The 12,105-nt window shown below is 35.2% G+C and overlaps 1 protein-coding gene and 1 pseudogene across 2 annotated transcripts; one reads left to right on the plus strand and one right to left on the minus strand.

Annotated features, from left to right (window-relative positions):
* Positions 1–204: 204 nt before the first annotated feature.
* On the plus strand, positions 205–9,852 carry LOC141652613 (uncharacterized). Of its 2 annotated transcripts, none has more exons than XM_074460156.1 (9): positions 205–503; positions 6,249–6,752; positions 6,878–6,911; positions 7,203–7,427; positions 7,544–7,633; positions 8,182–8,247; positions 8,374–8,465; positions 8,573–8,620; positions 9,407–9,852. In XM_074460156.1, exons 2-9 carry the CDS (start codon positions 6,340–6,342, stop codon positions 9,525–9,527), a joined length of 1,089 nt encoding a protein of 362 aa, XP_074316257.1. In that variant the 5' UTR covers positions 205–503; positions 6,249–6,339; the 3' UTR covers positions 9,528–9,852. The 2 variants fall into 2 exon arrangements, with proteins under 2 accessions (XP_074316257.1, XP_074316258.1); XM_074460157.1 differs by lacking the exon at positions 205–503 and adding an exon at positions 5,251–5,337.
* LOC141651986 (choline-phosphate cytidylyltransferase 2-like) lies at positions 1,838–2,919 on the minus strand (annotated as a pseudogene).
* Positions 9,853–12,105: the final 2,253 nt, after the last annotated feature.

Raw genomic sequence — 12,105 nt, forward strand, 5'->3', positions numbered from 1 at the left:
TTTTTTTTTTTCGGAAGAAGATTGGATTACAATCTCTCTATTTAAAACGGTAATCCAGTTCTCGACATAATTTTCATAGAAGTTGTCTAAAACAATATCTTCGTGTTTAGCCAGGCTACATACATCCGACATATTACAAGGGAGTGTTTCAACCATAACCGTAAGCTGTTAAGCATGCGTCTTTCATTCCAATATTATTCCGCCTGCATTTGTTCGTAGTAAAATAGTTTTCCATTACGACAATGCCTTAGCTTCTGTATACGGCAAGAAGTGTTAGGTTGCCTGTTTTAGGCTTCCCATTTTGCATGATCATTTCGTTCATAACTGCCCTTATATTTGGTCAATTTCATGTAGTTTGCCGTATTCTCCTCCTCCTTCTATATACATGTGTGTTTCATTCATACAAACCTCTCCTAGCTTCACTACTCATTCTTGCTTTAAACTTTTATATGACTCTTTTACTACTCTTCTCTGAAGGCCGGTACCGATATCGACTATAAGAGGTACGCTCTTTACATCCACCCATATAATTGGTTTTTGTGTCGGAATCCTTGAAATGCTGGTATATTGAGAAATTTCTAATTTAAATTCGATTTATCGATATTACTTCATTTCATTACTAAATTCACTTTTTTAGAATATTTATTTTTGGTTTTTACCTCCTAAATAGGGGTGTTCACCGGTCCAAAACCGGACCGGCTTAGACCGGGATCGGATTACTGAAATTTCGCGAACCGGAGACCGGACCTGACTTGCTGTGACCGAACCCGGACCGATCCGGATTTACGGTTCGGTCCGGTTCGGTCCGGTTCACCAGGTCGGTCCGATTAATGAACAGTCCTACTCCTAAACATTATTTTTGGTTCCCTGGTGATTCATTTTCAATTCAATGGAAAAACAAGATTTAAAGTTAGAGAGCGAATTAATAATATAGTACGCCCCTGATTATGCCACTAGTTGTTTGTTAAGGTATTAGTCCCTCATGATTATATATTTTTTTTTTACATGATTATATATGTATTCATGGTCTTAAAGTATTTATGCATATTTACGGAGTTATTGTTATAATTACATGAGCAGAATATCAACAAACAAATAAATTACTTTGTGCTCGATATTAAATTGGCGTATCAGATTAGCTTTGTCCGAAATTAAACCAATCACATGATAATAAATGGATTAAGAATGTTCGTCATGTAAGTATGGTCCGAAACTTGGAATAGAGTTAGGGTGAAGACTTTACAGTACGTCTATAACTGTATATGTTTCTGTTATGCTTGTTAAAGAAGTTTGTTGTTGATGGTCTAGACGTCTAGCTAGTTAGTTACCCCATATATTATCTTGTTAACAAAGCTAAGCAACAAACGTGTAATGACAAGGACAATGAGTCAATGACAAAGCACATGAATTTACGTGTTAAATAAAGTCAATTTAATCTATTTATTAAGCATCGACATTTTTGTTGTCTGCGACATTATGTTACGTACATCTTGCATGGGATAAACTCTTTCTAATTAGCTTTACTGGATTGTTTATGGAAAGATGGACGTAAAATCACACATCAAATATTTTATTGTATTACCAAAGTTGGCTGGTGTGAGTGGTAAAAACTCTCATCTCTTAAAAAAGTGGTTAGAGGTTCAATTCCTAACTCTTACGAATGAAAAGACCAAACTTAGGAGGGGTCAACCCATTAAATTGCATTCAATACCCCGAAGGAGATTGTCCCAGGTATCGGTATGGAATACTCCTGGTCAACACCAAAAAAAAAAAAAATAACTTGCTGTATTGAACTATATTAACAAAATAATTGATGTGCGGGATTTAACATAAGATAAATTTGACAGCAAATAACGAAATCCCGCCGGTAGGTTTCTTACGACATTATTAACCTACCGACGAGATAGCGGAAGCGATTTTTGTAGAGACCTCATGAAATCCTGTCGGTAGGTTTCTTACGACATCGTCATCGTAATAGTACTCCTCTTCGTCGTAGTAGTGTAGTCATCATCGTCTTCATAATGGTCAAAGTACTCTTCACTTTCATCATCATCTGCCTTGCCATTAGCCAGCAATTATGCTGCCTGTTGCCCCATCAAACGCTCTTGGATTTGGTCTCGAATGGCGGTTCCCATTTTATGGCATCCTTCTTCAAACATCTCAAGAAATCCAACGACCCATCGATCAGCATTTTCCACCCATTCATTATGATGCACGCCAGCTATTTTGGCAACAGTCTGGATCTTTTCCTGTTGCTCTTTGACTTTTTCGCGTAGTTTCTTAAGCCTCATATTGACTCTTAACCTCTTTTCCTTTACATAACTAAGATTTAATTCCTTTCTTGTATATCCTCGAGCCAGATTTCGCATAACATATTGGTTATAGTCCTTGACAATCCTCATAATGATGTCAGAAGTCGAAATACCATCTGTCCGCTGGGTTTCCTTGAACCTCCCAGCAGCTTTCACAAATTCATAGACATCTTTAGCAGCTTCACTGGTATCCGCATAAGGTAAAGAATCATGAGCCACAAAATCAATTTTATGCGTATCCAAAAATTCTTGATTCACTACCCATGGTGCATCAGGAATAACTTCATCAACCCATTTGCAATGCCGAAGAGACTCATATCGCTCAGCCTCGGTCATTACAGTTTTTCCCTTAAATTTGTGGGTGATTTCATCGCTGCAGACTCCCACCAACAAATATGTATTTGGAAATGATTTTTTGGCTTGTTCAAGAGAACGAGCATGACCAAAGTGGAAGAGATCGTAGATGCCATCGGCATAAACCCGTACGGGTCGGTCCGTGGGCGGATCCAAATGCGGAATCGCGTTACGGTTATTTGACATTAAATTATTATTTGTAGAGTGAAACGTAGGAGAGATATGGTATTAGATTAGAATATACCATATATTTTACCGTACTTTGTTATTGATAATATTGTGTTATGATATACGAATACATAAAACCCGTATTTATAGTACAGGTTCAAACCTTAATCCTAAATTTAGAATATATTCCGTACTATCTTATTCTACAAAACAATAATATAATATATCATATCTCTTATTCTTTCCTAATCCTAATAGAAACATATTTAGGAGTGTTAATTACTTAATAATATTGTCTAACGTGGTCAGATTCAATGCTTTCGAGGTAAAAAAAACTGTCCATGAACTTTAAAATTTTACCTTGTCTACCCTCAGAAGAGAAAAGGACTAGATACTAGTGCTTTTGCAAACAGCAATAATTAGTTAATTATTTTACTGCATGCATGAATTTATGGCTATGGCTGCATTGCATGGGAAAGGTAATATTAGCATTTGACCAAATTTTACCAGCAGCCCACCAATTTATGATATGGCAGCTTTGGCCTCACTTTATTGTAATTTGTGGTCTTGTGGGGCACTCTACAAAATCATAGGTCTTCTAAATTTCTTAATTTACTTTTTTTTTTCTTTAAATTGTTTTTTTTTTTAGACAACTGTTTTTCTTTAAATTGTTGAAAAGGCATCTCTAACAAAACAATAGAGTATTTTTTTTTTAAATTTTTTTTTGATGACGAGGGGGTTGAGTCCTCCGGGCCCATGCATTCCCGCACCACCACATGGACCATGTAAGTCACTCCCTTGAGCTGCGATGGCCCAAGTGATCATCATCGCCCAAATTTAGTAGTGAAAAACAATAGAGCATTAATTACTCCGTAGTTGCATAAAATTGTTTATATGAATTTTTTTTAGCAATTTATTACTAATAAACGAATTTCCTTCACTTTTTAATTTTATATTACAAAGAGGAAGGGAATAGGAGACCATTTATAGTTAGTATTATTGACTGACAAATGGACCAAATTGAGTGTGAAATAAAATTGTCCATTAAAGGCGTTTCAAAAATATAAATGTAAATAATGGTCCGAAATACGTTAAAATGGAGTTGATAAATAAATGATCGGGACGAATGAAGTAATTACTCCTAGAAATCAATCTTGCCTGCCTTGTTTTTTTAAAGAAAAGATGACAAATTGACAAAACGTAAATTGATCATATTATTTGTTCGAGGAGTTTAGTATATTGTGCATGAGAAGATTGTGACAAGAGACTGTTTTGTGTTCCTTAGCCATGTTAATTTTTGTTTTTGGAAATTAGTAAATACAAAGAAGAAGCTTGAGCCCCAAGCACATCATCTGTATTACTGTATACCTCTAGATACGAGTATCTACTAATATCCAGTTCATCTCGACGTACGGGCCATAATTGCATTTTCACAAAATCTCATTATAGACGGCACATATCCGTTTATAACTAAAGACGGGCCAAATATAATACCACATTCCTAATAGGACAAGCAACAAGTGGGGTGGTGGAGGCCAAAAATGTCACCACTTTAAAGCTATTTGACCCTTCTTTAGCTATAGACGGATATATCTGTCTATAGCAAGACGAAATGTTGCATTTTTGTGGTGCTTTTCAAATTGATTGTACTTCTAGTTAATTCACTTTTAACAATTGGAAATAGATTTATATATCCACTTTCAATTATTAATTAACTATTAATTCAACAAACTATTGACATATTTTAAGATGTTGGCCTGTTGGGTATTTGGGTGGTACCGAGTTTCGATATCACTACCTCACATGCCTTATTCAACTAGTGTCCACAACTTTAACCGACTTTATATTTTGTATGCAAGTTAAAAAATGGTATCAAGACTCGGTACAATTATTAATGGCATCTCATTTTCCATAATATTAATTCCTATTGATCTTAGTTTTCACTTCTTTACTTAATTCAATATGTCTAAATACACATGATATTACCAAATTTATGTATGCATAAACTTGAAATATGAAGCAATAATTATTACTCTCCCGGCCCCCATTATTTATTTACCTGCTCCATTTTGGAGTGTTTATGTCAATTATTTACATTTCTACTTTGGAAATGCATTTATTGATGATAAAGTATCATATACACTCAATTTGGTCAACTTGTTATCTAATAATGGACCCCTTCCTTGTGCCAAAATCAAAGATAAATAAATGATCGTAACTCGAATTAGACCATCCTAGATAATCTAATTTTCTTAAAATCATAGCTTATCAATCAAAATCACCGATCATCATCAATTTATTATTCACATAAATAGGAAGTTAAAATAGGTGTACAAGCATAAAAAAGAAAGCTTGTCCAAAAAGCATAAGAACACAACACATTCCTATATCTTCATTCACTTTTCTCTATCCACCTCAGTTTTTGTTAAACAAAAAAAGAAGAAGCAAAGCATCTTCTCAAACCATTACACATCACCACCATTCCATTTCCTTGCTTTCTATTGCAAGTATCTTAACCTTTCCTTTACTTACAATTATAAGCTTTTTGGTTTATTTTTAATATTCTTTTTATTTATTCTATTCATATTATATACATGCAATATGCCAATTTAATAATATTATTTTTCCAAAAAATTGTTCTATTTTGCAAGTTTTTGATCATCATCATGATAAAACAAAAACCCTCTTAAAAGTTTGGAATCATTACCCTTTATTTGCATCCTTTCACACAATTACATAGTTTATTTAATTTTTTTTTTTTTGTGATTGAGTCATATATAATCCTATTTTTGCCAAAAATCCACAAAATTTGTAAAGGGTTTATATATTTTAATAAACTTGACTTCACTTGCACTTTTTTCCCAAGAAAAAACATCACCAAGTTTCATAATTGTTCTAAATTTCTGGGTTTTTATGGGTGGTTTTCTAGAGCTTTTAATCTCCTTTCATGGTTTGGTGTGGAAGTGTGGAATGTTGGTCTCAAACTTTTTTTGATTTTGCCAATAATGATGAATATTTCCCATTTTTTGCCTTTACATTTTAGTGACATTGAACTTTGAAGCTCTCCCTACATTAAATCATTTTTTTCTTATATTTTACTTCGTATCAGTATAAGCTTATTGTGAAACCGTCTCCTGTAATAAATTCGCATTTTTTCTGAACATAAAATTTTCGAGTTATAGATTCTTTCTCTAGGTATTAGTGAAATTTGACAGAAATTTTTCTCAATATCAAAGCAAAAAACCATATTAAAATCTTTTATATCACTCGTGTAACCAAATTTTTACCTTGATTAACTAAATTTTTAACTCTAATATAATTGATTTGCTTGTTTTTATGTTACATCTCGATTATGCTAAATATTTTTGTCATTGGACTAACCTAAATATAATTGTTTTTTTTTTCTTAATTTAGATTATTCATTGAAATCACCAACAAAAAACAACATCTTCCCTACACATTTATATCATCAAAAAACTCGAGACGACGAGACAAAATCACAAAAATGGGTGCATCAACCGGAACAGCTAGAGTAACATGGCAACCGCAAACAACCGGAGATACTTCAACTTCAAGTTATTGGTTAAATTGGAGAGTTTTATTATGTGCAATATTGGTATTAATATCAATGGGTTTTGCTTCTTTTCTTATATCAAAATTCGAGGGACCGAGAAATGTTAACTCGAATAGTAATAGTAATAATAATAATAATAATGTCGGTCGATCGCAATGTGGGAGAGATAGAAGGGATGAAAATGATGGAGTTTTGTATGCTGATGAAGTTTGGAAGCCTTGTCTTGACGGAATTCATCCTGGTTGGTTGTTAGCTTTTCGGGTTTGTGCATTTTTTGTGCTCTTGATTCTTCTCATTGTCAATGCTATTGTCGACGGTGCCTCCATTTTCTACTACTATACTCAGTAAGTGAAAGTAATCAATTTCAGTACCACCGTCTCACATGTTTATAGAAACGTCCATATTTAATTTTTTTTTTTTTTTACGATTTTAATTGGTTATGTTGATTATTTTTTTTTATGTTGGGCAGGTGGACTTTTACACTAGTGACTATATATTTTGGGGTAATTAATCCATATAATGCTATGATTTATTAATTTATTACTGTAAATTACTACTCCCTCCATTTTCCTATTTTCACCACGCTCATTTTGACCGTATTTTTCGATGTTTATATATTTTTTTTTTAAATTTTAGTTTTATAAATAAATAGTTTTTATTTTCCAACTTATTGACGGTCAAAGTTTTAACCCCCAAAAAGCAAATGAGGTGAAAATACAGGAAAATGGAGGGAGTATTGTATAAAATGGTTTTGCAATATGATGTTTAAAAATGATTATAATTGCATAATGAAGCTAGGATCAGTGATTTCGATGCACGGTTGCTACGAGTATCATAGCAAAGCTAGCGGCGAGAGGGTTCATAATGAAAGGATTGATTCAGAAAGAGGTGATTACATTATTTCTGTATATGGTGGTACTCCAAATGCTGCTAAGAACAATTGGAGCTCTCGACAACTTGTCGATCATTCTCGTCCGACTGCCGGGTTTTGGGGATATATCCTTCAAATAATTTTTCAGGTAAATAATTACTCTGTTTACCAAACAGGGGAGCTGAAGTTACATGATGTTTTATCCTTTTATGTATATATGATTTGTTTTACGACGAAATTTGATTGATTTGCTTTCGTAAACAGATGAATGCAGGAGCTGTGATGCTTACAGATATGGTGTTTTGGTTCATACTTGTGCCTTTCCTCTCAACAAAAAACTATGATCTCAACTTTGTGAGTGCCTAATCTGTAACTCGAATTTTTCTGTTTCTTTGAATTGTTTACGTTTTTGAAAATATCTGAGGCCAATTTTGAAAAACGTAAACAATTCAATGGAACAGATGAAGTATTATTTTAGCTTAGATTTCGCCTTAAACCTTAACCTTAAACCCTCACTCTATTTACAATGAGACGGTTTTACTCAAAAATTTGCGATTTGCATATGCAAATACATATGAGAGAAAATTAATCCAAATGTAAACCTGTACTCGGGCAGGGCTCTCCTGGTCAGACCCGGGGGAGGGGCAGGCTTGGCCGGGCTTGGATATGCTTGACCCGGGCTAGGGCCTGATGCGGGCCAAGCACGGACATTACCAATTTATTTATTTATTTTTGTTAAAATGACGGACCAAGGACGGGCCGAGCTGGAATATTAGGACCCAGGCCAGGCCCGGTCAAACGACGGCCAAAGCCGGGCCGGGCCGGGTCAGCCCGTCCTAATGACCAGCTCTATCCAAATGTGTATCTTTATACTAATGTAACTATGTTTATCATGTGAACAGTTTATAATAAACATGCACACGGTCAACCTCGTCTTCCTGCTCGGTGATACAGCATTGAATAGCTTGGTGAGTTATCGACACTTATACAATTACTCCCTCCGTCCCAATCGTTTCTTTGATTAAGGCGGAAATAGTATATGATTTCATTCTATACATTCCCTGAACTATGTTTTTTTGTTTTTTTGGTGACAGCATTTCCCTTGGTTTAGAATTGCATACTTCATACTATGGACATCATTCTTTGTCATATTTCAGTGGGTCCTTCATGCTTGTATTTCAATTTGGTATGCCAGCAAATTTTCTTGTCTTCCTTCTTCGTAAAGCATAATGCCTGTAACTTCTTAGTTTTGTTCTCTAATTAGTCCCTTTCTGTAATAAATTATCCAAACAGGTGGCCGTATCCGTTCTTGGACTTGTCGTCGTCGTTTGCCCCATTATGGTATGTAACATTCGACCCCACGAAACATTTCATACGTGTTTTAGTCGAAAAATTAAACCTTCGTCTAGGCTAGTGATGGCAATCCGTGTCTTGGGCTGGTGGGCGGCACGGCACGGCCCACATTTGGCCCGGCCCAGGGCAGTTCTTGAGGCGGCACGAGCCCAGCACGGGCGGGCTTGAAGCGGGCTCCGACGCAAAATTCCATAGAAGTACGTGCCCAGGCACGACACGGCCCGGGGTGGCACGACACGCACCAGGCACGGCCCAACCCGAAATAAGCACGGAATACCACCTTAACTCAAGTCGCCGTTAGAAATTTAGTCGTTAATATGGAATTATTATAACAAAAAGTGAAGAAGGAACTTAGGAAGTATGCAACATGGGCCGGCCCAAAACTTGGCACAATTGTCCCATGGGCCAGGCACAGCCCGAGCACGAAAATGGCCGTGCCAAGAACGGGCCGCGACGAGGGATGATGAGTTCGGGCCAGGCACGGCACGGCCCACTTGACCCAATACCCGTGCCTAGGCCGGGCCATTTTTGGGGGAAAGCACGGTGGGCCGGCACGCGGACCAGCCCAGCACAGCCCATTGCCATCACTATACTAGGCATGCCATTAAATTTCGGTTTCAGTCTTGACAAAGATTGAACTACAACCAAAATCGTCTAGGCCCATTAAATTTCGGTTTCAGTCTTGGACTTGTCTTCGTCTAGGCCCATAAAATATCGTCTTAAGAAAGGAATTTTTACGACTATTTATAATCTTTACTTGATTTGTATATGTAGGTATTCTGCGGTCGCAATAATGCATATTCCATGTTATGGCATCTTCTTTCTCATAATCAAACTCAAGCATGTTGTCCTGTCGAGATATTTTCCTCATTCCTACACGTACTGCAATCGATGAAGACAAGAAACCTTGTCGATGTTTACTGAAGCTTCAACTCGAAGAACATGGTTTCGAACATATTACATATATGTGTATAAGTATCGTAAATTCTCAAAAAGATTGTTGTACGGCCTACAACGGTTTTTTATTAGCTTAGTATTAGCTTTTTTTTTTTTGAGTTTTTGTTTCAAAAGATAAAAATAGAGATGCAGAGGGGCAGGACTAACTATTAACTATACAAAGGTAAGGGGATAAACGATTGGCAAGTTTTGGTTTTAGGTGCTATATATACTACGGAGTATTGTTTTGGTTGGTTGTATTTATAATATAGATTTTGTGCAAAGATTTACTGCGTATAAGAGTTTTTTTTACAAAAGAATAATGTTACAACTTACAAAGAATTGTTAATAGTTAGGTAACTCTGACTCCTAAAACGGAATAAGGAAATAGCTCCAACCGACTTTCTTTAGCTAATTCGTCTTAGGCTTTGTTTGGTAAAACTGGCTGAAAAGGTGGCTGAAACCTGAAAAACTAACTGAAAACTGAAAAGCTAACTGAAATCCGAAAATGTAACTTTTAAGGTAGTTGATTATATAAAAAAAAGTGTTTGGTAAACTAACTGAAGAGATAACTGATTTGATTAAATGACGTAAAAGGATATGATAATTATTTAATATTATAAATTTAAGGGATAAAAACGGAAAATCAAATCAAATCGGGTGCCTAAAATCTCAATGCTACTCTAGATAACATTTCATTTCAGGTAAGTTATTTGGTTAAATAAGCTACTCGGCAAACGCTTACAAAAAAAATCAAGGTACCTAAAATTTTGGTCAACTAAGCTACATTGACCAAATCAGATACCTAAAATATCTTGTCACACGAAGCCTTAATCACGATTCCTATGACAACTTGATTTGCTTATTCATAATATAATTAGGAAAACACACTTCAATCTAAGCTAGGAAAACATAGATCAAGGATTGTCCAAATACAACTTAAATAGAATCTTTGTCCGGGATTAAAACGATTACACTTTGTCCGAAATTGGGTTCCTCATTTCTTCAATGCTTGCTTGAAAATGGATCAATCCCAAGCCCCTCATCAATCAAATCTCCGAAAAGCCCAATCACATGCCTTAGTATCTCAATTCTCTCACATCTTTCCGAAAAGCCCACTTAAATGTACATTTCAAATACCCCTCTAAAGTTTTAAAAAAATTATATAAAGATCATAAATATATAAATTAGCCTAGGCATATATAGCTAAATTAAATGTTACAAACTATAAAATTGACTTTGGTACAATTACGAAATCAATGAACTCAATTTATCCATTTATCCTCAATAACATACTACATCCGTACCATATCAATGGTAACACTTACCTAATACGACTGTACTACACCAATGGTAACATTTCTTATTTGACCCACAACATTACCAAGTTATCCTTATAACCATTTGATAAACATACAAAAATATCAGTTGGTTCGTTATTAAAAGGTATGGTGCTTAGGTTGGATTTAATTGAGAGTATTAATAGGATTGAGTGATTAATGCATACCACCAATAGGATGAATTATTGTTATGAAATAACCCTAAAAAATATGCTCTAAATATCATCTAAGTATCAAATGTTGATAATTGTTTCTACATTCACACTCCATAATTTTATAAGGATGCAAACTCTTGGAATACCTAATATACAACATGACGTGAACATTCAAGGACAGTAAATTCGGGCATGTTTGATAAAAAGCGGAAAAAGGCTATGTATAAGGTGTGAAACAACATAGTCAAAAATGACATGGCTGTCACAACCCTGTCAAAAATAAAACCAGCCGGCTCTAACTAATGCAGCAGAGGCAAGTCGGGTATCGAATCCACAGAGAGATGGGAATTAAGTATGCTAGCTAAGTCTGTCTAAGTAACCGATTCTTGGGGTTTTGATTGTTTTGGTTCTAAACTACGAAGATATAAGGGAAGAGAGCAGGGAAAGAACAAGGATTAAACTTTAAAGAAATTGACAAATAGAGAGAGATAGCTAGGACAGTCGGTTCACCATGTTTTTCTAGGAGTCCAATCTAGGGTCACAGGTCAGCATAAACTCGGACTGGAGGGAAGAGAGAGATAGCAAGCCTTACCCCTTCCAATCTATTGATCTAGGTTGAGGTGTACTAATTCATTTAGTTAAAAGCAACTAATCGCTATTAAAGGCAATGATTAACAACACAAACCTAATTTATACCAAGCCCTAATCACCTAATCATATTCACCCTAATTACCATGGCTCCCCTATGTCCTAACATAGAAGATTAGCTATGCATAACTATTGAGTAATCAATATCAACACATAAAATAAGAGAATTAAACATAGTGATAAATTGCTAGACATAACAAGGGAAAGAATTAAAAGAGAAACGAGATTAATAAAACAAGAATAATAAATGCAATAGTAATCAATTGAATTAAAGATTCGAAAATACCGATACAAGAGAGTTCCAAGCAATGAAGAGTTTTTAGGTTTCAAGAGTAAAGTTCTAAGAAAGGAGATGATAGCGAGGAGTTGACTGTCGTCGTTTATCTTATTTATT

This window comes from Silene latifolia, chromosome 4 (genome assembly GCF_048544455.1).
Source record: "Silene latifolia isolate original U9 population chromosome 4, ASM4854445v1, whole genome shotgun sequence".
Lineage (NCBI taxonomy): Eukaryota > Viridiplantae > Streptophyta > Magnoliopsida > Caryophyllales > Caryophyllaceae > Silene > Silene latifolia.

What these genes read in the sequence shown, in the direction of transcription:
- LOC141652613 (XM_074460156.1), top strand. Translation starts at nt 6,340, where the DNA reads ATGGGTGCATCAACCGGAACAGCTAGAGTAACATGGCAACCGCAAACA. An exon ending in ATTTTCTACTACTATACTCA is followed by an intron (nt 6,753 to 6,877) that starts GTAAGTGAAAGT and finishes TATGTTGGGCAG; the next exon opens with GTGGACTTTTACACTAGTGA. An exon ending in ATACAGCATTGAATAGCTTG is followed by an intron (nt 8,248 to 8,373) that starts GTGAGTTATCGA and finishes TTTTGGTGACAG; the next exon opens with CATTTCCCTTGGTTTAGAAT.